Source organism: Colletotrichum chrysophilum, assembly GCF_026319265.1.
Source record: "Colletotrichum chrysophilum strain AFK26 chromosome Unknown scaffold_141, whole genome shotgun sequence".
In the NCBI taxonomy this organism is placed as follows: domain Eukaryota; kingdom Fungi; phylum Ascomycota; class Sordariomycetes; order Glomerellales; family Glomerellaceae; genus Colletotrichum; species Colletotrichum chrysophilum.
The window spans coordinates 42,543-70,432 of NW_026517428.1; the positions used below are offsets into that span (position 1 = coordinate 42,543).

General features: G+C 50.0%; 11 protein-coding genes and 1 non-coding gene across 12 annotated transcripts; 4 read left to right on the forward strand and 8 right to left on the reverse strand.

Annotated features, from left to right (window-relative positions):
- Positions 1-2,446: 2,446 nt before the first annotated feature.
- On the reverse strand, positions 2,447-2,520 carry COL26b_011465. Its single transcript has one exon. It is a non-coding gene; the product is annotated as a tRNA-Val (tRNA).
- Positions 2,521-2,960: 440 nt separating this feature from the next.
- COL26b_011466 (uncharacterized protein) lies at positions 2,961-3,474 on the forward strand (the record flags this gene model as incomplete). Its single annotated transcript, XM_053184132.1, has 2 exons — positions 2,961-3,191; positions 3,262-3,474. 2 exons carry the CDS (start codon positions 2,961-2,963, stop codon positions 3,472-3,474), a joined length of 444 nt encoding a protein of 147 aa, XP_053031908.1.
- A 1,544-nt stretch (positions 3,475-5,018) lies between these two features.
- On the forward strand, positions 5,019-5,550 carry COL26b_011467 (uncharacterized protein; the record flags this gene model as incomplete). The annotated part of the gene is made up of 2 exons (XM_053184133.1): positions 5,019-5,377; positions 5,439-5,550. 2 exons carry the CDS (start codon positions 5,019-5,021, stop codon positions 5,548-5,550), a joined length of 471 nt encoding a protein of 156 aa, XP_053031909.1.
- A 314-nt stretch (positions 5,551-5,864) lies between these two features.
- Positions 5,865-6,453, forward strand: COL26b_011468 (uncharacterized protein; the record flags this gene model as incomplete). The annotated part of the gene is made up of 2 exons (XM_053184134.1): positions 5,865-5,987; positions 6,049-6,453. The coding sequence occupies 2 exons, from the start codon at positions 5,865-5,867 to the stop codon at positions 6,451-6,453; spliced, it is 528 nt and encodes a 175-aa protein (XP_053031910.1).
- A 128-nt stretch (positions 6,454-6,581) lies between these two features.
- COL26b_011469 (uncharacterized protein) lies at positions 6,582-7,138 on the reverse strand (the record flags this gene model as incomplete). Its single annotated transcript, XM_053184135.1, has 2 exons — positions 6,582-7,041; positions 7,095-7,138. The coding sequence occupies 2 exons, from the start codon at positions 7,136-7,138 to the stop codon at positions 6,582-6,584; spliced, it is 504 nt and encodes a 167-aa protein (XP_053031911.1).
- A 619-nt stretch (positions 7,139-7,757) lies between these two features.
- COL26b_011470 (uncharacterized protein) lies at positions 7,758-8,531 on the reverse strand (the record flags this gene model as incomplete). The annotated part of the gene is made up of 1 exon (XM_053184136.1): positions 7,758-8,531. The coding sequence occupies one exon, from the start codon at positions 8,529-8,531 to the stop codon at positions 7,758-7,760; it is 774 nt and encodes a 257-aa protein (XP_053031912.1).
- Positions 8,532-9,727: 1,196 nt separating this feature from the next.
- Positions 9,728-11,169, reverse strand: COL26b_011471 (uncharacterized protein; the record flags this gene model as incomplete). The annotated part of the gene is made up of 2 exons (XM_053184137.1): positions 9,728-10,585; positions 10,657-11,169. 2 exons carry the CDS (start codon positions 11,167-11,169, stop codon positions 9,728-9,730), a joined length of 1,371 nt encoding a protein of 456 aa, XP_053031913.1.
- Positions 11,170-12,037: 868 nt separating this feature from the next.
- On the reverse strand, positions 12,038-12,336 carry COL26b_011472 (uncharacterized protein; the record flags this gene model as incomplete). The annotated part of the gene is made up of 2 exons (XM_053184138.1): positions 12,038-12,239; positions 12,323-12,336. 2 exons carry the CDS (start codon positions 12,334-12,336, stop codon positions 12,038-12,040), a joined length of 216 nt encoding a protein of 71 aa, XP_053031914.1.
- A 588-nt stretch (positions 12,337-12,924) lies between these two features.
- Positions 12,925-14,456, reverse strand: COL26b_011473 (uncharacterized protein; the record flags this gene model as incomplete). Its single annotated transcript, XM_053184139.1, has 2 exons — positions 12,925-13,636; positions 13,756-14,456. 2 exons carry the CDS (start codon positions 14,454-14,456, stop codon positions 12,925-12,927), a joined length of 1,413 nt encoding a protein of 470 aa, XP_053031915.1.
- A 691-nt stretch (positions 14,457-15,147) lies between these two features.
- COL26b_011474 (uncharacterized protein) lies at positions 15,148-16,283 on the forward strand (the record flags this gene model as incomplete). The annotated part of the gene is made up of 3 exons (XM_053184140.1): positions 15,148-15,660; positions 15,741-15,947; positions 16,266-16,283. The coding sequence occupies 3 exons, from the start codon at positions 15,148-15,150 to the stop codon at positions 16,281-16,283; spliced, it is 738 nt and encodes a 245-aa protein (XP_053031916.1).
- Positions 16,284-17,335: 1,052 nt separating this feature from the next.
- COL26b_011475 (uncharacterized protein) lies at positions 17,336-18,370 on the reverse strand (the record flags this gene model as incomplete). The annotated part of the gene is made up of 2 exons (XM_053184141.1): positions 17,336-17,608; positions 17,900-18,370. 2 exons carry the CDS (start codon positions 18,368-18,370, stop codon positions 17,336-17,338), a joined length of 744 nt encoding a protein of 247 aa, XP_053031917.1.
- A 5,766-nt stretch (positions 18,371-24,136) lies between these two features.
- COL26b_011476 (uncharacterized protein) lies at positions 24,137-25,818 on the reverse strand (the record flags this gene model as incomplete). The annotated part of the gene is made up of 4 exons (XM_053184142.1): positions 24,137-24,430; positions 24,493-25,192; positions 25,256-25,709; positions 25,773-25,818. 4 exons carry the CDS (start codon positions 25,816-25,818, stop codon positions 24,137-24,139), a joined length of 1,494 nt encoding a protein of 497 aa, XP_053031918.1.
- Between the last annotated feature and the right edge of the window lie 2,072 nt (positions 25,819-27,890).

A 27,890-nucleotide genomic window follows, 5' to 3' on the forward strand; every position in this document is an offset into this window, starting at 1 on the left:
CGGAAGATTGCTACCGTCTCTAAATGACCAGAGTGGAGGAGTCTTCCAGTACGTGAGATGTATATATGTATATGAGTTTGTGCGGCATACGACTTTGAATAAACGAATCATCATCACCACTCTGTACAAGGCGTGAGTGGAATTGATCGCAACAGGTTCAGGTATTATTGCAACGACGGATCGACCGGATTACATGTACCAGGCTCCTCTACCATCTTCTGCGGCCAAGCCAACCACTCACTCCAGTACGTGCCAAGATGAGCAGAGATAGACTGGACAAGAGCCTTGCCAGCATTTGCATATGCCCAGTACTCCCTTGACAAATGCAGAAGGACCGCCCAGTACGCTAGTACCACAAGAGCTTCCGGCCGCTGCTGGTCTAATAAATTGACATACTCCGTTGGAACTCTGATTGACCATTCCTGCACAGTCGCCCGCCGTCTGCCCGGTGTGATTTCAGGCTTATTTTGCACATCGAACATGAGTTGCAGTGCGTCAATAGCTTCGCCACATGCCAAACGCGTTGACTCGCCGAGATCGCTTTTGTCGAAGAGCTCCACCAGACCCGCGCATTCGATGCCACTTTCCATCGCGTCTGGCTCGATGATGATACTATCCACAAACGGTGAATCTGGGCCTAGGTGTGCCACAAGATGACCTCGTAAGATGCTCCAGGACCCAGCGACGATGGTGCGAATGCCACGGTGGAGGTTCATGCAGTGCACCAACTTATCCAACACTGTCGCGAAATTACCTTGGTGAATGAAGGTGTCGAACAAGACATGTTGGCCGAGCCAAGTCGAGTAGAGAAATATTGCCAGGAAGTTGTCGTTTGATACCTCAGCTTTGGCAAGATTAAATTGCGACAACGCTCTTGTTTGAAGTCGTGTTGCTTCGGCTCGGTAAAATGCTTGGTCCTTTCCAGGAAGGGTGCTCATATGAGCGGCTGATAAGGCTAGCAGTTCGTCCATGAGATATGGCGTGCCGAGTGCTTGCTTGATGGACATCCGTTGAAACTTTTCCCGCGTCGAGTCTCCAAACTCCATCTCGGCCCCTAGCTCGTGCTCAAAATGGAAGAGCAGCTCCATGTGGAGAAGGTCATACGGCTCTGTTGGTGGGTACTGTGGCCGGTACAAGGGTTGCTCGATTGGGATAGAGCCAGCCGCCGCAGCCGATGACTCTGTTGATGCAGCTGGGCTCGGGCATTGATACATAAATGCCGATGGCGAAGGTAGAGTCGTTTCGGTGTCGAGATATGAACACCGTCGGAGGGCAGTAGAGCAGTTGACGCATGACGGGCGGCTCTCGTCGCATTTCACGTGGCGCTGTTTGCATTCCTTGCAGCCAAACCGCGATTTCCGATGCGGCGTTCTCTGACGCATTTTCCTTGACAGAACTGAGCTGACGAGGGTACGATGGACGAACTGGCTCCGAAATGAAGATCGCAGAACCGAGTTGTTGCAGACGTTCAGGGGACGGGAGCAGTGGTGGCCGCTCAAACGTTGAGGTTCGACGACGTTGAATCAAAGTGCAGATTGAATGAAGGGTCCAGAGTGTTATCCCCGGCAGGACAAGCCCAGACACTCCTTTAAAGTCTCCAGATGATCCACGTCGCTGGAGCCAAGCCACCCCGGTGCCGCCGGTCCTAGCCTGCATTCCCCAGATCCATGCACTGTGCTCGCATAGGCAGAGCAACTTGACGATTCCTCACGTAAAGATTTCTCGATCACCTGTGAGACTTTTTAAGTAAGAGATTGTGTTTACATCGATTAGAGCTTTCACTAGAAGCGCATATGAATTTCTTATCGGAAGATTTGCTACAAAGGGATATTTTTCGTTTAGGTTGTTCTTGGTGTGAAAGGCAGTGGTCTTCTGCTTGGACGCAACTACACATTGGATCAACACGTCAGGCTAAAACGTTGATGACTCTAATCATGGTAAATGGAACAACAACCTTGGACTGGCAATAGGCAAATATCGTCATTTTATAACCAGATCACTAAGGGGAACTAGGAAGAATACTCAACTTCTTCTCTTGAAGCACAGTTCGTAACTCATGAAGTTTTACTGGGTAAGATGACGCCAGGTCCATCGCAAGGCAGTGCCTGGTGGATCGAAGCCGCCGTATTCCAAGATCCCGCGTATTGAAAATTGAGCGATTCGCAGAGCATTTCAGCCGTATTGCTAACCAGTCGGAATTGTTTGAATACGGGTGGGGCATTTGGCGCTAGTCTCCTTTCAGGCGCCGATCTCACTCGGGGTTTATTGTCAATCGCAGTGACTTATGTGTTGTCTTGGCGATGTTCTTGTCTAGGTAGGCCAGGCGGCAAAATTCAAGTCGAAATTGAACTAACTGAATGTCTATCTCAGTTATCTGGGGAAAAAGAACTTGGAGGAAAAGAGAACGAAAAACAACGGACAAGTTCGTCAAATAAGCAAAAATTATTGATTTCGCCCGGACTTGAACCGGAGACCTTCAGTGTGTTAGACTGACGTGATAACCAACTACACCACGAAACCGTCTTTGTTGTTGATAGACAGGCCGGAATTGGATCCTGAGTTGCTCGCACGGTCCAGCCTAGATTCCAGAATAGCTTGGCGGGCGTCTTGTCGTTGTTAATCGACGGGGTCGCTCGTGTTTAAACCCGTCCTGGGAAAAATTCAAATCTTGATGTTCGACATCATCCTATTCATCGCCCCTTAGACCAGAGATTGTCCAGCCTATCAGCTGAAGTCAAGCACTCTCGTTCATCTGATTGCTTCTTGGATGCGAACTCCACTATGACTTTGCGGCTGCGGCCGTCGACAGCTGGCTCTCCCGCCAAGACCACGATTACTCAGCCGGACCTGTCCAGTCGGCTTCTCGCGTGCTTTGTCGGCATTCGGAGCGTCGCGTTCAGCGAGCGAGCCACCGCGAGTCTTTCACCCTCAGAACCATCAGATCATCCCATCAATCCCTCATGTCCAATACTGAAGCCGACGAGACCACCTCGCTTCTTCCGAATCAATCACCCAAGCCCGACACCGTCGAGGACGAAGAAGACACCATGAGCAGCCAGCTGTACTGGAAGGTCGGAGCCGTCTTCGGCGCCACCGCCGTCGGCTTCGGAGCCTTCGGGGCCCACGGCCTCAAGAACCGCATTTCTGATCCCGCAAAGATCGCCAGCTGGACGACCGCAGCCCACTACCAGGTAAATATCCTCCCATGGAACTATCATCTTCATCCGATGAATTCGTCCCGAGAATACTCATGAGAATTAGCTCGCACACTCGATCGCTCTGCTCATCGCCCGCCAAAACCCCGTTGCTGCCGGTTTCTTCACCGCTGGCATAACTATGTTCAGTGGCAGCATCTACGCTCTCATCCTCAACCCCGACCTCAAGTTCCTCGGCCCTGTCACTCCCATTGGTGGTCTCGCTTTGATTGCTGGATGGCTGGCCCTTGCTTTTACCAAGGGACGTGTCCGCTTTTAAGGTGCTTTGAAGGTTGCCTTGCGAGGGTTGTCGCCGTTGCCGCGGTCTACAGCTACTGAGCTCAACATGTACTCCTACTTGTATCACATGCCTTTTTATCATCATAAGCGCTGCAATGAACATCTCTGCTCTCCAATCGGAATCTGATGATTGCAACCCAAACTTCCTGCCTCACTTGATAGTCAGAATTGTCTGAGGTCGGCCACTGTCGCTCACTGTCAACATTCACGCTGCCGCCTCTCAGCCTGGCCATGCTATATGTCGTCACTCCGGTCGGAAAATACCCATCCGAACAAGGTCTTCAGTTCACCCATCTGCACACCAACTGTTTGGTTGCTATAACTAGGATAGTTGAGTGATGCGGTGCCAACTCTATCAGACGCCTTCGTTGCGGAGTCATTTGAGGCCGCCGCTGGCGCACTACTTGGAGTGCTCTCGAATGATTCTACCGCCGACTCCATAGCACCTTATTCAAAATCCGAGACATATCGTGCCATTCCAGTGAACTCGGTAATGATGCCGCCTGACAATACTCCTTTCGATGCGGAGTCAAACACGCCAGAGGATCGATAAACCGCGTGCAAAAGCGCAAGATTTTCTTCGTTTCTCGCATGGTGCGGGTTATAAATGACTAAGTCGAAAAGAATGAAAATTGCCGATAACGGCATTGTCCCAGGTATTCATGCTAGTACAGCGTCGCTGACGCTTTAGGACAGTTGTTGAATCAGGATGAGTGATCTATGCCTGTGATTAAATTGCAAGATGGGAACATGGGGCTCAAAGACAAGAAGACCATCAATCTCGTAATGCTGCAAGCAGCATTCATGAGATTTACCTTGCACCCCTCACGATCTGCCTCTTTCTCTCAATTGATAAGGATGGGCCATCTTTCCAAGAATGGTACAACTCTTAAGTATTCATAGTTAGTTTACATAAACACCTCTTTCAAGCTGGATATGAGGTCGACATCATGCTGCTCAACTGTTGCTTCTGGGCTGGACGTTGAAGGGACGGACACTCGCCAACCATCCAAAAGATGTGGAACGTGGGCGGCGGCCATCGCGATCTTCGGTTTCAACGACGTAGTGATCGAGAAAAGAGATGCCCTCAAAAATGCAGCCTGGAGCCAAAGGCATCACGGAGCCAATGCCGTCGTCTGCCAGGACCTTGAACGGAAGCAATTGTCCGGCGAAGTCCTATCGATCTCAGAGACGAAGGGATCATGACAACCATGCATGTTCATCCTTTTCCCTTCGCTCTTGTCTCTCTCGTCCCCTTCGCTCTTGTCTCTCTCGTCCCCGTCGCTCTTGCCTCTGTCGTCGTTTCGAGAGCCACAATACTCCGATGATAATAACCTGGTATTCTCTATGACTTGAGCTTGGACCAAGCGAAGCTGAGCTTTCGCAACAACCTGCTCGAAGTCTGCCCCCCGTCTGGTGAGAAATTTTCAACTTGCCCTCATTTCATACCTTGACACCACCACCAAAACTTCAACCATCCATTCACCATCGGCATCACTTCCACTACCCCCTTTCTCTTCTAAGATGTCTCATGCCCAGGATCTGGTCTTCGAGTGTGATTTGGCTTACGAGCCGGTCTGGGACGTCCACGCGCCTGTTTCGCACATCCATCTCCACGCGGAAGGTACTGAACCCACTCTACCCAAGGCGTATGCGACCAAAGCGCACTTTTCCTACTGCCAGCTCCTGCCTGAACTTCAAGTTCAAGTCAACAGCTATCTCACCAAGAAGGATCTTGCAATGCTGTCCAGCACTTCGTCATCAATGAGAGCCGACTTGATGGCCAAAGCTCTTGGTACTATTTGCATCGCTGGGACCGTTTCAGAGGTGTTGAGAGAGATTCAAGATTTCAACAATATGCCTCACATTGTGAAGGTCGCGAGGTAAGTACTGGATTTTCTTCCATCAAACATAGGCTGACGTCTCTTGAAAAGATCCCTCAAGATCGCACTTCACCCTAAAGATTTCGCGTCCATGGATCTCCCGATTTGTGCACCGAGGCAACGGACATATTTCAAACGTCACGGTCTCGGAACGCATCTTGGCTACGCTCTGACGTCTATGGCACCGTTTATCGAGGAACTCATCCTATCGATCAGTTGTGCTGACCACATGAGTAGTATCGAATGTCTTGTGCGAAGCCTCGTTTATGCAACCCCTTGTTTGTGTTTCAAGAAAATGAAGACATTGCGGCTCAGGCTTGGCGATGGCAGGGCGGGGTCTCGGCTGGGTGAATACTTGATTTCCCGGTGCCCTTCCACGAAAACACTTTTCTGGTGGGACACTGCAAACTACGACAACAAACTCATTCGAATCAACGGTCCCTTTCGAAGCGATACTTTGACATCTTTCACTTTGGGAAATACGAAGATGACCTATAAGAGCACCTTCATACGCACCATTCTCCTGGCGTTCCCGCAATTAGAGCGATTTGCCATGTTTGGTAGCATTCATGACGACACAGTGGATGAGTTGGCCCATGACGTTCACAATGTAAGGCTTGCTCCCTCTATATCTGGAGGAGTGACCCAGTGAGCTAACCTGCCTTCCGTAGGGGGTCCTTGAGTTCGGCAGATGTCTCAAGATGTTATCTATACCGTTATTATGCTTTGAAAATCACGCCCCGGAGTGGGCACGTATTGCCGGCTTCTTTCTACGCTCACTACCGAAATTGGAGCAAATTCAGTTGACTCCGTGGAGGGTCTTTGATATCGATCATCTGCTCGTTGCCCGAAATGCCAAGGTGCAGATAGGCTCTTCCGACGTCGATTCCAACATCACATACTGTCGGGTGCCGGTGGATGAGTCACTGCAGAGATGGCCGTTCAACTCCTTCAAGCTCCCCACTGGAGGCTCTCTCGCGGAGGACGATGCCAAATGGAAACCGATTTCGGACATCACGATTGAAACAGATCTTTTCCACAACGACGGAGACGACGGAGACGACGGAGACAATTGAAGATGATTGGAGGCAACGGTGATGGCGAGCCCATTAGAGAAGAGGTCAAAAAAGTTGTTCCAGGACGGGAAAACAGGACTTGCGGTGCGCCCATTGGAAATCTGCGTTTAGACCTGTACTGAGCTCATCTACAACTTCGCGAGCACTGCATCAACACCGCTAACACTGACTTCCTTCGGGACCTCCTCCTTCTCCGCGTACACAATCTTTCCGTTGTCAATCACGAGCGCGTACCGTGCACACCGCTCACCCATCGTCCATCCGATCTGCTTGCTGAACGCGAGCTCGCCGTCGCTAAGGAAGAGGATCTCCTCGGGGCTGTTCTTGACGTTGTTGGCCTTGCTCCAGGCGCTCATCACGAAGGCATCGTTGTATGCGATGCAGGCGACGATGTCGACACCCTTGGCGACGAGGTCCTTGCGCTTCTCAATGTAGCCGGGGAGGTGGCGGGCGGAGCAGCCCGGGGTAAAGGCACCGGGGACGGCGAAGAGGACGACCTTCTTGTTGGCCCATTCGGCGGAGGCGTCGTAGGATATCGGGAGGCCACACGCTGTGAGAGATTCGGTTTGGGGGTCGTAAGGCACGTAGCTTGGAGGTTTGGTCAGTCCTCTGTCGTCAAAGGGTCGAAGGGAGGGGCTTACGTGAATTTGGTGCCGGAAGGCAGGGAGTCGCCGACTTTGACCATGGTGACTGATTAGAGAGAATCAGAAACTGTATCTGGGTAATATGAAGGGATCTGGAGAGGAATTGATGCTTCTGGCGACGTGGACGGCTGATCGATGGCAAGATATCAATGTGACGGATGGTGTTTGTTGAGAGAGGGGAAGATTTGAAATCGACGATATCTGTGCTACAACTGGCGTCATTGGTTTGACCTCGGCTTCAATTTCCCCGCCTCCTACAAAGCTCCGACCAGAAGATGGATTGGGGAAAAGCAAAGTTGCAGCCGGGACCCACATTCCAGCAGCCGGACATGGAGTTTTGGTTGAGCTTCTTGCGTCATGGGCAGGGAGCTAGCTCTAACCTTATTCTGTGGGATATTTCGAGTGACTGGGGTTCAACTGGAGACGGCACAGAAGTTCGCAGAACATTTGCTTCGGTTTTCTTGTATTATCTGTCAACCCCAATGCAATGAATCGAGGTTGGAGTCGGGGCAGCAAAATCTCCAATCCTTGCTGTGCTCCTTAGAATACTTCGAAGGCAACTCGACCTAGAACAAACTACCTCTCGCGACAAAGCCAACAATGTTTCCTTTCCGGCAAGACAAATCCCAAAGAACCTTATGTTGTCAAAGAACAACTCCCTCAATAGTAGGTCTGTTGAAGAGGGACGCCGCCAATCCAGTCGCACAAGTGAATCAAGTGCTTGACGGTGCCATGGTACTGACTAGTGGCTGCTAACATGGTCTTGCTCAGCTGAACTGGGGTTAGATTGCCACCAGCAATCAGAGCCGGGCCGTGGGGGAAGCTGTCCTTGACCTTGTTCATCAGGTGCTGTAGGACTTCTCCGACCGTGACGACAGTCTTGCCGAAGGTGATGTTGATCGGCAGGTAAAGGACGCTCAGATTGATGAGTTCTCCTTGAGGAGTCAGAGTCCAGCCAAAGCCTCGAACAAGCTTGGCACCATGTGGGAGGTATGCAATGGTGTGTGGTCCCTTCCACTTGTGGATCTGGCCCTGCGGGCCCTGGAAGCAGGGGTCGCAGTGCTCGATGGTGCTTCCAATGTTGATCGGATCGATCCAAACCTGCATATTCAGGTTCTGCGGGTTCTCATAGGCAAGCAGAACTCTGAGCTGCGGGTTGTTGACTGAGTGGAATGCCCAATCGAGTGGGCCGAGAGGCGGGCGCTGGGCGGGCGGGTTTTGCAGGAACGCTGGGTCGGCCATGTCCTGCAACTGGGGGCCTTTGGGTCGCATCACAAAGGCTGGAGGCGCGTTGGGGGCAGGGCCTGGGTTTGGATTTGCGGCAAGTCCTTGGTTCTGGTTCGCAGCAATGCCTTGGTTCTGGTTCGCGGGAAGACCTTGATTCGGGTTCTGAGCCAGGCCTGGGTTGGGGCCCTGGAAAGCGTTGTTCGCCATCGTGTATGGGTCGGCGTAATTCGCCTCTGGCAAGCTTGTATCAGCATCTGTGACAACCAAATAAACCAGAGATTATCCTACTTTGCAGCTGGAGGGATGAACTTTGCATACAAATCTCCATTCGGGGATTTGCCGTTGATACGATGCGCACGGATGGGGTGGGTGGTCGAGAGCGAGCGTGGAAGCTGAAAGAGCAGCCAGTTTCGTGAGATATTGAGTGCGAAGCCGATTCAATGTTCTGGATGAAAGTCAAAAGATGCCAAAACCTGAAAACATGGACATCATTACCTAGAGGACCTTCTCAGGAGCTTCTTGACATCGTCTCCGTATGAAAAGCGATATCTTGTGAACGACGACGACGACGACGACGACGACGACGACGACGACGACGACGACGACGACGACGACGATTAGAACCAACCCAGAGTCGTGATGAGGCTGGGACGAGAGAGGAGGAAAGGGTGAAAATTCTTTCGTGCGATCAGGTTTTCAACGTGGGATGAGATGAGGTGAATGAGAGTGGGGCTTGTACCGGACAGGAAGGAAGGTGAAGTAAGACGGAAGATGCGATTGATGCGGAATACTCTCCGAACGTGTATTCACATGGCAACAGAATGTCATCTCATCTTCATGTCACATGTTGCCGCAAGATTGGAGCTAGAGGATTGCCATTCAACATCTACGGAGGCAACCTACGAGTTGGAATATCAAGATGGCAACGAGGTCGGAACTCTAGGTCAGAACTCATATAAATCGCGATGTAGCCAATTTCCCAGATTTCGTGCACGTTCAAAATAAGAACGTTAATGACCAGACGACCAGGAATGATCATAGGCTCTTAAATGTGCCCTTGCTCATTCATCCGGTTGACTCTAGCATGAAGTTGCCTGACTTAAAATGATGTCGTGAAATACTTTGACTCGAAGTCGCTACTTATCTTCGTTTCCTGGAGACCTTCGTGCCGACCTTGCCAAATGGACCAAGTCGTAATCATAGCTGCAGTTTGTAGAATATTAGTATTTCATCTCAAGCCTGTGTGATTGTCAGGGTAAGCTCATCATTGCCTTTGACAGAATTACGTTTAGCTAAAGACAAGCTGAAATCAACTCATTGTAACGACTTTTCCTAGGCGTATGTGGAAACTAGCTAGGATAGGAGGGAAAAAGGATGTGAGTGGCTTATCTCTCCTGCTGCATCTAAGCGTTGCTTTCTTGAACGTGGTGGAACACTACATTCAAACCAGTCTGGGATGTAAACCAGTGATTCACAAATGTGTAACCTCCCCCAATCTTAACGTATTCCATATCATATTTTAAAATAAGTGTTCCAACCAATTTGGTGACCTCCATGATGCTGATATGCTTGCCACTGCATGTGTGCGATCCATGACCGAATGCAAGAAACGATCGTTCCATTCGGCGAAGCTGAGCCTCGGTTGTGCCGTTTTCACCGACAAGCCATCTCTCCGGGATGAATGCATCAGGATCTGGGAAAATATCCGGGTCGCGATGAACCACCCATGGAGACATACCGACCTCTGTCCCCGGTGCCAGGTAGTACTTGCCTATTGTGGCTCCTGTTGGAGGTACCACTCGACCAAGCAGTTGACCAACAGAAGGATGTAAGCGCATAGCTTCTTGAATGACTGCTCGTAGGTAAGGGATTGCGTATGCCTTGGTAAAAGTGACTGGCAGCTGTAGGTTCTCCCTGACATCTTTCGCCAACCGCGCGTAAGCTCGGGGGGTGCGGAGAATGTTGTAGAAGACGGATCTCATAGCGGCGGCCGTGGTGTCGGAACCGGCTGAGAGATTCCCAAAGGCGTGAGTGATGATCTCACGATCTGTAATCGACTTGGGATTCGCGTCCTGATTGAGGCCTAATCGGGCCAAAAACGTCATGGGCGCATCCTCTACGGGAGGCTCACGCCGCGTTCTCTCAAGCTCCTTGGTTGCCAGGTCAAATAAGGCCGTGCCAGATTTATCACTACCTGTCATGTACTTTGCGATTGTTGGGTTGCCCAACAAGACTGGATGCAGCCAAGGGACATGGCCCATCTAATTTGTTAGTTTTTGTCAGTTGACCCTTGTATGTTTGTTACTTCAATTTCGTAATACACATGACTTACAATAGACATGTAACTGGTGAAGAGATCGAGAGTTGGAAAGAAGCCAAGATGGTCACCTTTTTCCATGTAAGAGAGGTCTCGCCCCATGGTCAAAGTGCACACAGCGTCCATGGCGAACATCTTCAGCAGGTTTTCCAAGTCGCAGACTGTTCCAGATGAGGCATTCCTGTCCAGAATGGCGACCAATCGGTCCATGACGGTGTTGATCCATGGTTCGAACTGTACCAACCCATTCATACTGTATGCATTGGCAGCGTTGCGCTTCATGCGCGAGTGGAGTCCTTTGTCATGTCGAATTACGAACGGATCCGGGACCAGGCCTTCCTCATCATAGACAGCTGAAAGATCATAGAATGGAGATTTGATGAACTTGGTGCCAATGCCGAATATCTGGTTGATTTCATCCACGTCGGATATCGCTACCAGGTTCGGCGCTACACGCACGATTTTGCCATACTTGGCATGCCATTTCAGCTCGTCCAGGTGGTGGTGGCCTCGGTAGACCGACCACATTCGCGGCAGCGTAGTGAATGAGTTTATCAAAGGACCGGGAACTTTGGATAGCCTTCTTTGGTAACGATTCCAAAGAAAATAGACTAACACGAAACACGGCAGGACCAAATGCCATTTCTGTTGTACCGACACAACAATTTTTGAAGAGAGGGCCATGGCTCGAAGATCAGCGCGCTGAAGTTTGAAAATCACAACGCCGTCAATGTGCATGTACAGATGATCAATGTTTAACATAACCTGTCGAGAAATTAACACGGCATGGCTATTACGGCTTTATTGCATACTCATTTAGCCAGTCTTAACCTACCCAGTACTGAGAGTGCATGTGTAGATTAGATAACAGTGGTACCCTGCTCTGCAAGGTAATTACCTACCCCGCATTCATCCTAGTAATTTTGCTCCACCATATCGTGTAGCTTAGCTGCTTGTGGCCTAGGAGGTGGCCGCAATTACCAACCAAGAAGCTGACCGATAGGAAATAATTAGCTGTCCAGAAAATATCCGGATACCTGAAGTTGCGAGGACCAGATAAGAACTAACCAATAAGCTAATTTTCCCGGTCTGATTGTTTGACGTCGTCGTTTCACATCAGCCCGCGGCCTCCGAGTATCCCACCCGGCCACCTGAAGAGTCATTCCGAGGTCCTGCTGTTGGTTCCGATGGCAACTCGTGAAGGGAAGATTTTGTTACTGGCAGAACAGAATAACGCACAGATTCCTCTTTGGTATATGAACCCAAGAACGTGAGACAGTGGCAATGTCAAAATGGCAAAACTTCCGCGAATAGTTTTCCGTGCATTCCGAACATGGCAGAGTCAACGCTTACACAGTACGGTTTCCGCTTTGCTGACTGGGCCGGAGGTGAAGCCTCAGCCCAGGACTTTGGCATCTCGCATGCCGTGGTTGTGCCACCGAATGCCAGTCGAATCATAGTTGGCGGTCAGCTTGGAATCAAAGACGACGGTTCGATCCCTGAAAACATCGAGGATGAAGTAAAAGAAGCTTTCGAACATGTCTCTCGCAGCCTCAAGGCGGCTGGTCTTGGCGACGACGCATGGGAGCACGTCTATTCTGTATGACTTTTGTTCCCAACCCCGGTGATGTAGTGTGCATGCTGAACTCAGGAACAGGTGAAAACCTTTGAAGTTGCGCACAATGGCAAAGGCATTGCTGGTGTGGTGATCCCAATTGCAAAGTCTTATCTGAAGAATACCCGACCAGTGTGGACGGGCGTGGAGGTCAAATCTCTGGTCTTCCCTGGGCTACATATTGAAATCACTGTCGAGACCTATTCGCCGAAGTAGGAGAGGAATCTAGTTTGTTCAATGAGAGGCAGTCAATGCGAAGAGCCCTCGTAGCATTTCATACCATGATGAATAATAGCCCAAACACAATAGGGCAAGTTGTGCTCCCAAACAGGCGACAAACGGTAAAAAGGAGCGCGAATTGCTGAACCTTGTGAAAATAATGATTCAAAACTTTTGGTCAAGGGAGCATTCGGTTCATTAATTGTATGGCGTTTCCCAGGTAATAAAGTCTCAAGGTAGTGAAAGTGTTACTTGTTAAGCATGGTGAAACTGTCCTAGCAAATATTTCATGCAAAAGATAAACACGTCGCCGTTGCTGAATCGGTCATCACAGAATATCACGAGGCCGTCACACGGGATATAATTGACAAACGCAACGTAGCTTGCTTCAGGAAAGAATATTGGCTGCCAACTATATCAGACTATTTCAAACAAAATGATTCATATGTCTAAGCCCGCGCAGAGCTTGCCTCCAAGGCAACGATCGCAGGCTTACTTATCAAGTCCGACAAAACCTCTTTGTTTGCAGTGATCTCCATCTCATCGTAATTCCCACCGGCTGGCAGCGCCAGCTGTTCAATAGTGCCTTGTTTTCCGCTCCTTGCATCCTCAGCCAGGTGGTCAAAATGCGCATCAACCTCTTTGTAGACATCGTATTCGGTGATCCAGTCAAAAAGTGGGATGACCAGGGAGCTAGGGTGCTTTGCAACATACTCGGGCGTCCAGTCGTGTTGGTGGTAGATATTTCGGGTTGATATGGATGCCTGGTGAATAACATGAGACCGGTTGAATCGGATACGTTCAAAGACCTGCAACGCCAGCTCAACATCCCCCTCGGACCTTTCCAGACACATGGCAACTACGGCTGCGTCTTCGACCGCTTGACAAGCTCCTTGAGCTGATGTAGGAAGGTGGCAATGTGCTGCATCACCCATAACCGCGGCTCGTTTGGTAGGGGAGAGCCAAGTGGTAAGAGGGTCTCGCCACACAAGTTTGTAGTCAATTAATCGGTCCTCTGGAGTGGCCTCGAGAATAGTGTACCATACTTCAGGGAACTTGGCTTTGTCCAGGAAGTATCGAACGTCCGCCCTGGTGGTCTTCTCGGACCACGACTCTGCAATGTCTGTCTCGTCCTTGTGAGTTAAGACCCAAGCACAATCCCTAAAGTTGTTACAGCCCAGTTAGATTAAAGATTCATAATGTCTGTGATGTGCCCACAGTGAAAGCACAATGAAGAGAGCTCAAGGTTGGGGGAACATTTAAATTCAAAATGAATTCACCTTCCATTCTTCCACGTGTAAATGAAGCCGTGCATGTCGCGTCCAACCCAGCATCGAACACAGTCCTCGCCCTCCGGAAGCAACTCGGCAATTCCAGAAGTCTGGCGCAGCTCATCAGTGATATTGAAGTAGGCTCGAAATATCGCATATCCGCTGTTGACCTTGCTCTCCGTCAGGTTGAGCAACTGGTGGCGCGCAATTGACTTTGGGCCGTCACAAGCCAAGACCACGTCACCAAGAATATTCTCGCCCGTATCGGTGGCTACGCCCCTTTTCTCATCGGTGTCGAGGTATTTGGCGACGCGTGTGTTAAAGCGCATGTCGACACCAATCTCCAGAGCGTAACTGTACACAATCTCATGCATTTCGCCGCGGTGCCCAGCGTAGACGTATTGAAACTCGGTGCCCTGCGGCCACGGGTCCTTGTGCAGGAGCTCGTTGTCGGCGTTGAAGAACTCAAGATACTTGGCAGCGTTCACGCCCACCGCGGTGAGCGCGCGGCCAACCTTTCCTCCTCCCCACGACTCGAAGACCCGACCGGCATTTCGCACAAAGTCCAGCAAGTCACCGTGAGAGCTGGCACCGGGGTATGCTTCGACGAGGATTGGGTGCATGCCTCGAAGCTTGCACTCAATTGCTGCTGTCAGACCGCAAAAGCCCGCTCCGACAATGACTACTCGCAGTTCGTCTGTAGATGCCATTGTTGGAACGCCTGTAGGTCAAGTTTGCGAGGTGCGCTGTGTGAGAAGCGATGACAAGACTGAAGCTTGTGGAGAAATCAATGCGTATTGTTGCGTTGTGGTGTTTGAAGTACTCATTCGGAACCTTTTTTATCTCAGTCCTGAGGCGATGTTTCGCATCTCGCTGCTTCGGAGCCGATTCTTCCATCGCTATGCCCGCGTTATCGTGCGGACCTTGCTATGCACTTACACACTAGACATGTTTTCCCTGTCGAATCAATGGGTCACTGCGCATCCGGATACACTCGCCCTGATTAAGCCCCGGTTCTTGGGGTTGCATTAACCCTGGTCATCGGTCATCTGGTGTTATCAGAACGTTTCTCATAGGCTGCGATTTTCCGGCGCGATACCCGATCCAGTGGGGAGAAGCATGCGACCGTCAACAACAGAATACCTACAGATTGGAGATAGCAGTTGAGCTTATCAAACCGCTGTACAGCACAACATTGTCTTTCCGAGCTTGGGGTCGGAATTGGCAGCCCTGATGTAAGCATTTGTTACAAAACAGGAGTAGACGCACGATCTTCATTGCAACACTTTGCGCAATAAAGCAGCAAGGCGTACAGGTTGCAGTTTGTGTCGTGAAACCGAAAGTATTCTAAACAACCATAGTAGCTCAGACAACAGTCTTGACTACGAGACTGGGACAACGATGTCGAAAATCAGCCACTCAGACGAAACGGATGCCGCTCTTAGCGAGAAGAAATCTCAAATCAACGACGATGATATCCAACTTCAGCAACTTGGCTTAGAGCCGTCAGAGCTCCGCCGCAATTTCAACATTTGGTCGCTCGCATTCATGTCGTTCTGCTCCAGTATCACATGGGAGGCAATCTCGTCCACAATGGCCCAGGGTCTGATGTCAGGAGGCAGTTCAAGTTTGGTATGGGGGTTCGTGGCAAGCAGCCTCGGTGCTCTCCTGACTGTCCTCTGCATCGCAGAGTACTCCAGCATGATTCCGACGGCAGGCGGCCAATACCATTACGTGGCCGAGCTCTCGCCACCAAAGTTCCAAAGAATCCTTTCGTGGTATGCAGGCTGGATGACAATGCTTGGCTGGATTCTATGCGCACTTGCTGGCATCTTTGCTACCGCAATGCAGATCCAAGCGTGGGCAATTCTCTTCAGTCCCGATTACACATACGAGCGATGGCACACTGCACTTGTGAGTTTGATCCTATCATAGGTCTCCAGTTCGTCTATACGAGAAACCTCAGTTCGCTAATTGCAAGCGCTTTTTGGCAGATCGTCATCGGCCTCGCGACATTCTACACATTATTTGCAGTTTTTGAGGTCAAGATGCTGCACCGCCTGCTGTTTGTCGCAATGTTCGTGCACATTGTCGGCTATTTCGCCACAGTCATCTACCTCTTGGTTCGTATTAATCCAAAGAACACTGCTGAGTACGTGTTTACGGACTCCACAAGCTTGAGCGGTTGGGAAAGTCCCGGAGTAAGTCGAATTCTTCGGATCTTCTTGCTCCAGAGTATCGCAAACTTACTGACACATCTTTAAAGATTAGCTGGCTTATCGGACTTCTCACCTCTGCAATCGGTTTTGTAAGCTGGGATAGTCCGTTGCACATGTCCGAGGAAATGAAGCATGCGTCGCGTGACCTGCCACGAAGCTGTAAGACCCACTTAACAACGCAGCAAAAGCACGATGATTGAACTTGCTAACATGCTCATGATCATCCAGTAATCATCAACATAGCGTGCAGTGCCGTTCTTACGTTTCCATGGATTATTGGAGTTGTGTTTTGCATCACAGACATCTCCGGGGTTCTAAGCGGCCCTACAGGCACGATCAGCTTCATGGCACAACTTTATTACAACGTGTCTGGTGGCAACAAAGCGGTAACAGTTGGCATGACCCTTTACCTACCTCTGATGGGCTTTCTTGGCGTGGGGCCCAGCATCATGACGGCCACATCTCGTGTGGTCTGGTCCTTCGCTCGCGATGGAGGCCTCCCTCAGTCCGTTTCCAAGGTCAACAGCCGCACAAAGACCCCGGTACTTTCGCTTTTGATTACTTGGGCTATTGTATGTCTTCTGAGTCTCATCTACGTTGGCAACGCAACGGCCTACTACGGACTTTCCAGCGCCTGCACCGTTACGCTCATTATCTCGTACGCTATGCCCATATGCATGGCCGTATTGTTCGGATTCAAGCATTGTAGCTTACCAAAGGGGCCCTTTTCATTGGGAAAATACCATCGGCTCGTCGCCACAGTGGCTCTAGCTTGGTCCCTCTGCCTCATCATCATGATGTGCTTCCCTACGTATAAGCCTGTCACCACAGCGAACATGAATTACGCTTCAGTGGTGGTATGCGGTGGTCTCGCAGCGGCGACGATCTCCTGGACTGCATACGGCAGGTACAGGTATCATGGCCTGATGCAAACGATAGAAGGTCGAGCGGAAAGATAGGACAATGCGTTTGGATTTTGCAGTGTATCCAAAGTTTTTATCTCATTCAAATATACAACTATCTATCATTTATTATCAAATATTGACTTCGGTCTCCTTTTGGTTGCATAAATCAGCTTTGGCAGGCGTCCGCTGCTCGCATCGTAGCGGAAAGGCTCAGTAACGTGAACAAGTTAGCCGGGCATACCTTCGTGTTATCGACGAGTGCTGGGAAATACATAGTAATAAAACAAGAAGTCCTCAGAATATGTGTTTGATAGGTAACAGAAAGTATCTTCGCCTACTGAATGCTTGATTCTGATTGAAAGTCGTTATATGGATCGGATTTTGATAACTACGGTTCTAACTACTTTGTTGGGTTGCGCTGCAAGATTGATCCGATCTTGCAGCGTTTGCTATGTCTTAAAACCTTCAAATCTTCGTAGAATTGATGCCGTTGACGTTCCTTCCGCCGTTCTCCTTCAGATTCTTGCGCTGAAGCTGAATGACCGTGTGAGCCGCTTCCATACCTGCTTGCACAGCACCATCGATCCAACCCCGCCAGCCCTCGGAATAATCCCCGCTAGCAAACAAGATATTTCCATGCGGCTTCTGCAGGGCAGCAACATATTTCTGCGTAAACTCCGGTGCCATATAGCACCAAGTACCCTTGGCAAAGTCGTCATTGACCCAGTCATGGGCAACCTAAGAAAGTACATTTTAGACAATGCTTTCAACAGAAACAGGGTAAAGACATACTATACGATGAATGCCGACCTCGGCTCTCTTTCCTTCAGGTAGCAGGTGCAAAATTCCCTTTTTCACCTGGTCTATATCCGATAGGGGTATACCACCAGGCGAGGACGGATCGGGACCAAAGGCAACCAGGTGAGAATTATTGGCCGGTGTTGGATGATCTCCAAGAGCGCACACAAAGCCTCTTCCGGGAGAAGCGAATGATGTCCACGATTTGTAGTCGGGACCATCAAAATCTACGTGCAGCTTATTGCACAAGTTGACTTGACCCTGACGGCTGGCCTCAACTTTCGCAGTTGGAAGCACCGGCGAGAATTCGATATCGGTCAACACGTTCAGCGGAACAGTTGCAATAACCGACTTGGTTTTCCACGATTGGCCGTTTTTGGAAAACACTGTGACATACTCACCCGTGTCCACTACCTTACTGACTGCTGAGTTGAAGCTGTATGATAGATTTCCAGACGAGACTGCGTGCTCAAAAATTCGTCTGTGCAAAGTGCCATTACCGCTGCGCAGTCTGGTGTGCAGAGCAATGTCGTTCAGGCCAGTCGGATTGTGGGAACCCAATACCCACCATCGAAGGGCGTTGAGGAGACCCATCTTGTCGAGGGAAGTCCCACCCATCTGCTTCAGCAGTGCCTCGAGCATCGATCTCTCTTCAAAGCTGAGCCGATCTTGGATTTGATTGAGCCGGTCCTGGCAGGACATTTTGTCCCACTCTTCCGATAGCTCGGGCGACTGTTTTGTTCCAAATGGGAACTTCCAGTGTTGTCGAAGGTCGTCGCTATCTACATCACAAAACATCCGCCACACGCGTCCAAACATGTCGGCCTGGTGAAACGTTAGCATCCTCTTGGCCTATGACATCTGTGGCTGATGAGATAGACTAGCCTCTTCGTCATGGGTCATGTTGCGTTGGGCATTGGGGGTCGTTAGGGTAAAATAGTCCTCTTTGCTGCCGGACTGCTGTGTGACAAGCCAGTCGTCCTGGAGCCCATATAGAGAGACTTCGCGATAGATATGAGGCATGTGCCAATGTATCCACGTGCCATCCATCTCGTAATTGAAGCCATCAATGGTTGCGTGCCATGTGCGTCCGCCGAGTCGATCGCGGGCTTCTATCAAAAGAGTTTTTTTTCCTGGACGGTTTATAAGCGCATATCATAGTGGAAGAGGTCTACAGTGCGCACCTTGCGTAGCCAAGTCTCGAGCTGCCACCAAGCCTGTATAACCAGCACCAATTACAATGACGTCGTACGCGATATTGCCATCGGACAAGGGCGAGGTATACACGGGCGGCTCAACAACTCCAATGGTGGGCAAGCCGCGGCGCAAGCCTCCGCTGGGCGTCCAGGTAAAACCATCTCTAGAGTCTACCATTTTGAGCAATACGGAAAGATACGTATCAAGTTTCGAAAATGATTAGTCAAAGATCGAGTGTTTTCGCTTCTACTTCTTGACAAGTATTTTGGGACTACTAACATTTATCTGGCTGTGTTTCAATTTATTATCCGCCAAATGAACGATGTACCAGCAGCAAACATGTACGATTCTCAAACGGAGCAGGAGACGTCATACTCTGCCACATCAACGATTGGACACGAATTGGCCGGGAGCAGAAACCTATGAGCACACATACCGAGCTGGTCACTGACGAAGCCTCATGGCAACGTACAGACCTACTGAAGAACTGCTCCGGAAAATTAGGACCAATAAGATTAGTCGGATAGGAGTCTGCGATATAGCCGCTTCCGGCTCCCGCACTAGCAAGGGCCGGTGGGCAGAGAGTGAGACTGACTAGGGTAAGAGGGGTCCGGCTGGGATCTGTGCCTGGGTATCCCTGCTTGAGTCCCACAGTGAGCCTCGTTACTTGCAACTTGTACATCATTGTACCCGTTCATGCTCTGCCGACTCGCCCGACATCGTTTTGTGTCCTGTACCCAGGCATCTGAAAGCTGGACACTGTTAATTGTGCCGCGTTGGTCACTCCTTCCATCGACCGATAGCCACCAAGTGGCCGTTCTTGATTCCCCAGCCTCATCTGACGCCCCGGGTAACCCATTCGTCGACGGAGACATAAGCTCAGTTCACGATGCCCGAAGCCTCTGTGGATCCTGGCTACGGCAGTCTGAGAAGAAAGGTCACACTTGCTTGTGACTATTGCCGCAAGAAACGAGTAAGTTGGTTTTACTGATGGTACAACTGGCTCTATTAAACGAAGAGGTCAACCCGAGCAAGCTCGAACTATTACATCGAGTCCAGAAATACCTCGAAATCTCGGAAATGATGATAACTTTCAGTCATTCCTCCTTGAAGCCACGCTGTCCGACATGGAATGACCAGAGCGATCAAGAACCCAATTGTAACACCAGCATCAATCAATTTTTCACGCAGCTGTTGGAACTTCTACAGTTATATGCTCGCATCCAGCTCTATTGCTCCTCAGGGTTCTCCAAGCAAAACCCACCGCCCTGGAGCCTGCATTCAACATTCAGGACTTACCAGGTGGAGTTAGAACAATTGGTGCTACAACGGCTGGAACGACTCCATCCCGGGTCATCCGAGGACGAGCATCTACCACAGGAACAGCGCACTCAGAGTGCCATGTGTTCCCTGATTTGGCACTGCTGTGTTATCTGCTTGAACCGAAACTTTTTTCCAATTCCAAAGACAACCGGGCCTGACCACGAAAATTCGGAAGCATCCTCCAGACAACTAAACTTTCCAGCTGCACCACAGCTTTCTGTTGAGGAAAGACTGTATCGCTGCCAGGCAAGCGCAGTAGCCATCTGCACCATCTGCAAAGAATTGATGTGGCAAGGAGACTTCTTTCGGGTGAGTTACATTTCAAGTTGAACTTTGCTGTCGTTTTGCTTCCTTATTAATATGCCTTAACAGAACATTCATGTTGTTGGGTATGCATGTATGCAGAGTGCAATTGTCCTGGTCAATTATCTTCACCGTGCCTCAAGGCCCCATAGTCCTTGGATAGCAGACACCCTGAAGTTCATTTTCATTGCTTTAGGGGCTGCGAGCAGTCTCCATACTCCCGCGAATGACTGGGTATATTGAATTACCTGTCACTAAGACCCCGCAAGCGCCCTGGAGCTAAATTAAAACCTAATCTGATCTAGATTAAAGTCCTGATCCGGGTCCACGATATCAATGTTTCCCTGAAAAACGTCAGTGGCTCCCCTGTCGAAGATGTTTTCTCAACCTATTTCAGTAGATATGTCGATATTAAGGAACCGGAGTGGGTGCCGCTTATCCCCAGTAGCGTGTCAAACGCTCAAGGAAGAGTTCGTGAGGACGTCTCAAGCGGCCAAGGAAATCATCAATCGCATTCTGATAAAGCTCAGATTGAACCCGGCCACGGCTCTAAATGTAAGGAAAATTGGCTTCACAGTTATGCCCGTCATCTTTCGGAGGATATAGAGCCCCATAGGCAGGAGTCCACCCGCTCAGACAGAGACGATGGCGATGCATTGGAATTTCACGACGGAAAGAATGCCGGCGATCCCTTTGGGTTGGTGGGAGGCTCATTAGAGTCATCTGAAGCAATCCTGCCGTCTATGTCTCAAACGAGTATGATGAGCCAAAATATGGATGCAGGAAAAGGCTCCCTCGTTGATCCGATAGGTCTTGTCGATTCGCTTACAGATCCTTTCGCTTTTGCCGACCTCTCTGGATACCAGGAAGATTTTGACTCCCGACTGCTAAGACAGCTCATGACAGGGAGCGACAGTCTATGGGTGGAGATGAACATAGGCCTTAGCAGTTGCAAAAATCCCTTTATGTAGTCATGCTAGGCTCAATTCTAATTTGAGATATGGTCGACATGCAAAGAATTTTCTCATGAAAAGCCGCATAGGGTGAGGTGATTTGAGACTCGGATGAGATCGGCGGGCATTGACCATGAACGGGTATCGCCCAAGTCAGATGCGAGAGAGGTAGTTAGTCCAGCTCCATTCTATCAGCTATGTAATATATCCGGGATGGTCATGGAAGGCTCTGATTGGACACAGGCAAGCAGACAAGGGTTTCTGCTGGCACAAGTGATAACACGCGGGGTATCCGGCTACAGTCCATGCGCAAGACGATGGCTATGAAGATAACATAAATGCGGGGAAGTGAAGGTTGTTCGGAACTGCGACTCGTTCAGATTCCGTTTCCCGTCTACAGGTTCATGCTTGCCACCTCAATATGTCAGCTCTCGAGCTAGTCCACACCATCTCCGCATCCCCGCCCATCGCAAATCACACATCTAAACGACCCATTTTGTGCTGACACTGGAAGCTTCACAAGCCAACCTTCGTCAGCGGACTTCAGGCAGTGCTCTGTAATCTTCCTTTCCAATGGCGGATGCGCGGAATCTTCCTCCAACAACATTGCAAAACGATAGTGGTGCCTGTTGGACATGTTTGAAGCAAAAACGCATATGCGATCTCAGCTTGCCGCGTAGGTGATTTCCTCACCGTTGACAGATCACAACCATACCAACTCACCCTCTTCACGAACCTAGTGGGTTGAACGCCGATCGAGTGCTAACATCACCGTTGTGCTCCGTTCTAGGATGCAGGAATTGCGCCGAAAGGGGAATAAGATGTCAAGGCTACGGCATCAGGCCGCGATGGCCCGCAGATTTCATTCGCCGAAAGAAGAGACCACGACGAGCATCTGATGGATCCTCGGATACGCGAGGGTTTCCGAGCATGAATTATGATACTCGTCAGACATTACCCCGAAATCAATTCTGCGTGCCTCAAGCTTTGTCATCGCTGGGGCTTCCGTCACAGGATAGTTATTTCATGCAACATTTTATGAGTATGAGTGAATACCTGAGTTCTTATCTATCACCATCAAGGCTCGCTCGCATGTTCTTGATATGCTGATATATTCGTTTAGAAAACCTCGCTCGCGTCGCGCTAGCTATCGATTACAATGAGAACGGTTATCGCTCTCTGTTACCACTTGCACTTCATGATCCCGGTCTAATGAGTGCTGCACTCGCTGTGGCATCCTCACATCACAGCCGTTGGCAGAAAATAAGCGACAAAGATTCGCGCCGATACCTGAGGGCCGCCGCCGCAGCGCTCAAAGGCCGTTTCGGAAATTTGAGTGACCTGAACAGCCCCGTCACTCTCACCATCATGCTGCTTTTAGTGTCGTTTGAGGTAATCAAGAAGATTTGATCACTGTCCCCGTCACATGAATTTACGATTATTCGCTGACTTGTCTAAACCTGCCAGGTGTTCTCAGGGACTCCGCGATGGAGAGGACATTTCGAAGCCATCCGGGGGTGGATTCGCTCTCGAGGAGATCACTCTGACTTAGACCCGTTCCTAAAGACCTGGGTGTGTCTCATAGAAACCCAGTGTGCTTTGAATGTGGGATTACCGGTTATGCAAGAGGTTGAGTCGTGGATTGATTTATGCCCAAATACCTCAGATATAGAGCAGAATGACTCGATCGACGCGTTGTTCGGATGCTCCTCCAGGTTACCCAAGCTGATGGTAAGTCATTTAGACTCCTAAATCAAAGCTCAGGCGCAGCTAATTGAGGTGATAGTGCGCCGCTTCGCAACTACAGAAGGCCTCCTACGATGCTGAAATCCCCCTCGAGGAGATACACAGGCGGTCTGAGAACCTCCAAAAGGCAATTGAAGATACGAAGATGGAGGATAACTCGAATCCAGTCATTTCAATCCTGTGCGATGGTGCTCGAGAAAAGTACTCGGCCATGGTGGGATTGGAGCAAGAAGAGCTGCGCCGGCGGATGATCGCCAGCGCCGAAATATTCAGGCACACGTCACACCTATATGTTTATCGAATTACTCATGGCGTCGAAGAGCCACTCACGTCGGATATGGAGGAGTCTCTTCAGACAGCACTTCAACTTCTGACGCAGGTTCCAGATGCCCTTGGCCCAGGAGCTAACCTAGGTTGGTGTTTGGTGGTGCTTGGGGCGGAGCTTGATCTCCTAGATCAGCGCGACTATATTCGTTCCAGATGGTGTAGCATGCACCTACTTGGAATTTACAATACCAAGTCTGGCGAAAAGATACTAGAGGCGGTATGGAATCACCGAGATCTCGTCCGTAATGGTCTTGCCACACCAGCTAGATGGCAAGATATTATGAAGGACATGGGAGAACATCAAATCTTGGTCTGACGTTTTTCAACGCCAACTTTCGTGTTAACCAATACAATTGAGCTGTCCAATGCTGTCCAATCTTGTACTGGGTACTATGCTATCAAATGATGCACCATGAGCCGTATGGAGTTTCCCCATTTGCGTGAATCTGCATGCTTAGGTTCGAACTCGCCAACTCTCCATCCGGGGAAACATGGCAAGCTTATAACCTGTGCATGGAATTGTATAGCCTGTGAACATCCTCATACTGTTTGTTTGCTTGTCTCAAATTTGATTACCTCAGGTGAAGCTACATACGCAGCTGCGGTTGATGTAGCTGACCTACAACTTGGAAGTCTCAGGAATGTTGAAGTATTTGACCGTCTTAGAGTTCAGCCAGCCATCAAGGCTCTCCTCGCCCAAATCTCTCCCAAATCCTGACTGCTTAACACCTCCAAATGGAGTGTTGGCATGCAACATTCCCCAGCAGTTAATGGTAACCTGCCCGGACTCAATGGCCGCTGAAACCCGCTGAGCTATGTTTACATTGTTTGTAAACACCGCAGCACTCAAGCCATAATCGGTATCATTGGCCTTTTGTATTGCCTCCTGTTCGGTGGAGAACTTGGCGATGCTCTGAAGCCCGAATCAGCTTTTGTATCGTTTCTCCAGCTTATGGGCTTGGATAAAGTACTTACCGGAACTGGTCCGAAAATCTCCTCCTTCATGATCGCCGCAGATTCAGGTACATCAGCAAAAGCGGTGTTGGGAACAAAGTAGCCTTTGTGGTCGAGCTTCTCCCCTCCATGAAGTAGCCTCGTTCCATCGTTCTTGGCTCCTTCGATGTAGCTGAAGATTTTCTTTTGCTGGGATGCATTGATGACTGGACCTTTGGTTGTCTCCTGAAGAACAGGATCGCCGTGTACGGCCTTGTTGATTCGTTCAGTAAATGCTTGTAGAAACTTGTCGTAAATAGTATCTTGCACATATATTCGGGATCCAGAGGCACAAATCTGACCATTGTTGGTTGTGCTGCCTAATGATGTCCAGAAGAGAGCATTGTCCCAGTCCGCGTCGGAGAAAACAATGGACGGGCCCTTACCGCCAAGCTCGAGTGTGACTTTCTTGAGGTTGGACTTGGCGGCGGATAGGAGGACGTGTCGGCCGACGGCTGTACTTCCAGTGAAGGATACTTTCTTCACCTTTTGGTGTGCCGATAGCGCTGCTCCTGCAATGGCACCCTCGCCGCACAGAATGTTGATGACGCCAGCGGGGAAGCCTGCCTCCTTGACCAGGCTAGCAAGCTTCTGCCCCCATAGTGGCGCGGCCTCAGGGGTCTTAATGATGAGAGTATTCCCTGCGGCTATGGCGGGTCCCAGCTTCCATGAAGTAATCATGCTAAGTGGCAGAGAATCCGCGTCAGTTTGCTTGAAAATATCAGACAGAATACCCAGGACTTACAGAGGACAATTCCATGGCACAATGGCTGTGCACACCCCAATGGGCTCTCGAAGAGTATAAGCCGTGCCCTCAGGTATTTGCAAAAGCTTTCCATCGATCTTGTCAGTCCAACCAGCAAAATAACGAAGAGTAGACACAGCATTGGGCACGTGCAAGCCTTTCGAGTCGTTGAAAAGGATTCCGGCATCCAGGGCTTCAAGAAGGGCCAGCTCGTCGGCGTGCTGCTCAATCAGGTCTGCCAGCCTGTGTAGAAGCTTTGCGCGCACTGGAGGAAGGGTCGTTTTCCAACCTCCATAGAAGGCGGCTTCGGCAGCTTGCACAGCCAAGTCTACATCTGCCCCCTGAGCAGCGGACAGTGTTGCTAGCTTCTCCAAGTTGAAGGGGTTCTCTATGTCCAATGTTTCGCCCGCCTTGGCTTCGACGAACTCGTTGTTGATAAACAGTCCGCTCTCGACTAATTACCATCTTAACGTAAGCCTAGTTTTTCAATGCTGTGCGAATCTACATGATAACGTACCTGAAGTGACCAGACCATTTCCGGCCTTCAATGTTATGACACCCATGTTGTGGAAAATGAACAGCGCCGTTGGAATCGAGTAGTTCTATTACCTGAAGAGAGGCAATACTGATTCCTGTAGGAGGAGCACTTGGCCAAATAAATAAGCTAGACCGCGAAGGGGAAAGCCAGTCAGTGTTGCGAATGAGGGGCTGTCCTTGCCTAATGTGAGATGTCACTTTTAGCAAGCAAAGAATCCCCTCTTCTAGGGATTACCCTCGACGGAACGAGATGCAAGCTCGGAACTTAATTGTCTGGTGTCATTCCGACGGGGCATGGGTTCGGAATTCCTCGGCCAGTTCCGCGGACAGGATAATCCTTGTACTTAGTCAGGCGAACTACGAGAAAATCCGGGGAAATCGCAACCCCAATCTACCATGATGGCCTAACACCGCCAGATGCCGTACGTCCGTACCTCGCGTTTCTTTGAGTTTGTGGTTACGGCGCAGCCCGCCTGTGAAAAGACTAAGACAAATTCCAATTCGTGGGCACACTTTGGGCAACACTATATGGGCACCTTAACCCACGCTCTCCTCGTCAACGAAAGCAGTAATTAGCCAATCAAGTGCTACATGACGCCAGCATATTGAGTACCCGGAACTCCAAGTCTGGTCTCGCCGTTTTGCAATTCGCTGAGAAAAATTGTCGATCAACAGATACAATATTTGATTCGCTGTGCCCCGCATACTCTTATACTGGCGTCATGCAGCACTTTATGGGATGGATATCCTTTCTGCCGGCAAGAACACCCTCGCGCAAAGTCTAATTGCGGGCCGCGCATACCGGCGGAACAGCAACGGCGCCGGCTCCACGTAACGGGGCCGATCGCATCGGAGCCGAACGCCACTTGTTCCTGTTTTACACCGTACCTTTTTCCGGGCCTGCTTGAGGCGCATCGCAAGTTTCCAACCGCCTCACTCGTGAAGATTCAACAATGCCGCAGGATATTCCCCTCAAGCAATGCCATAAAACTTTTGAAATAGACGATGCAGCACCTCATGCGTATGGTCTAATGTTCCTTCTACTCTACAAGTATAACAAGCTACCAGAGTGCTCTTACTGGCCAAATGCTTTAAGCATTCAATCACCGGTACAGGAGGCATCATTTTCGGTTTCGTTGCCCAGCTTCGAAGTGTTCTAGAAAGAGAAAATCCTTTCTAAAAGAATTCAAGGTATCAACAAACATGCTGCCATTTGGCCTCATAACCAAGGAAGACAATCAGAGAAACCAAAAATATCTGCTCTAGGCCCCACAATTTGACGACGAATCACTCACTGTGAGCATTTCCCAGCCACCAGCTTAGTCTCAGTTGATGCTCAATAACTCTAGCACACAACATCACCATATTTTCGCTAAATTGTAGTACTAAAGATGGGTAGGTACAGCCAGGGCCGACCGCCCTTCCAGCAGCCAATGGCTGGATAGGAACGGATCTGATAAGATTACAAGAACATGCTCTGGCCACAGACATGTTTATGCTTGAAGGATCTCCCTGCTTGGTGGCAACTTATCCCATCGGCTGCTTAATGAATGCCGCTAGTTCTCTCTAAATTGGGGTCCCGAATGGGTACAGCCAAGGCGGGAACGGCTTTTTTAGCCGTCAGTTGCCACGACGGGAACAGATCTGATAAGATTATGGAAACAAGCCTCGGCAATGATTGCCAGGCCATGACTTGAGATCAAGTGATGACAAGTCTTTGAGGGATTTTTGGCTTGCAACCCGACTCTTACGATTCCCTGTTCCCTACACGGTTGATCTAGGAGGAAGCATAAAAGCCATCTTCACCCCACGATGCTCAATCCTCCTTTCACCCATAGTAACAATTCGACCCGATTACTCTAGTCACGACCATTCACTTATCCTCTAATTCAAAATGCAATTCCTCGCCACCGTCAGCCTTCTTCTTGTCGCCGTTGCCCAGATCGCTGCGGCCCCTCCCCCAGCTCTGGAAGGTCGGGATTATGCCCTTTGCTGCTACGTAAGTTCACCCTCAGGGCTTAGATAAAGTAAAGAGAAACGGCTGACTAGTTGATAGCTCACTTGCAAGGACGACCCGGCTTGCAAATAATGGAGGACG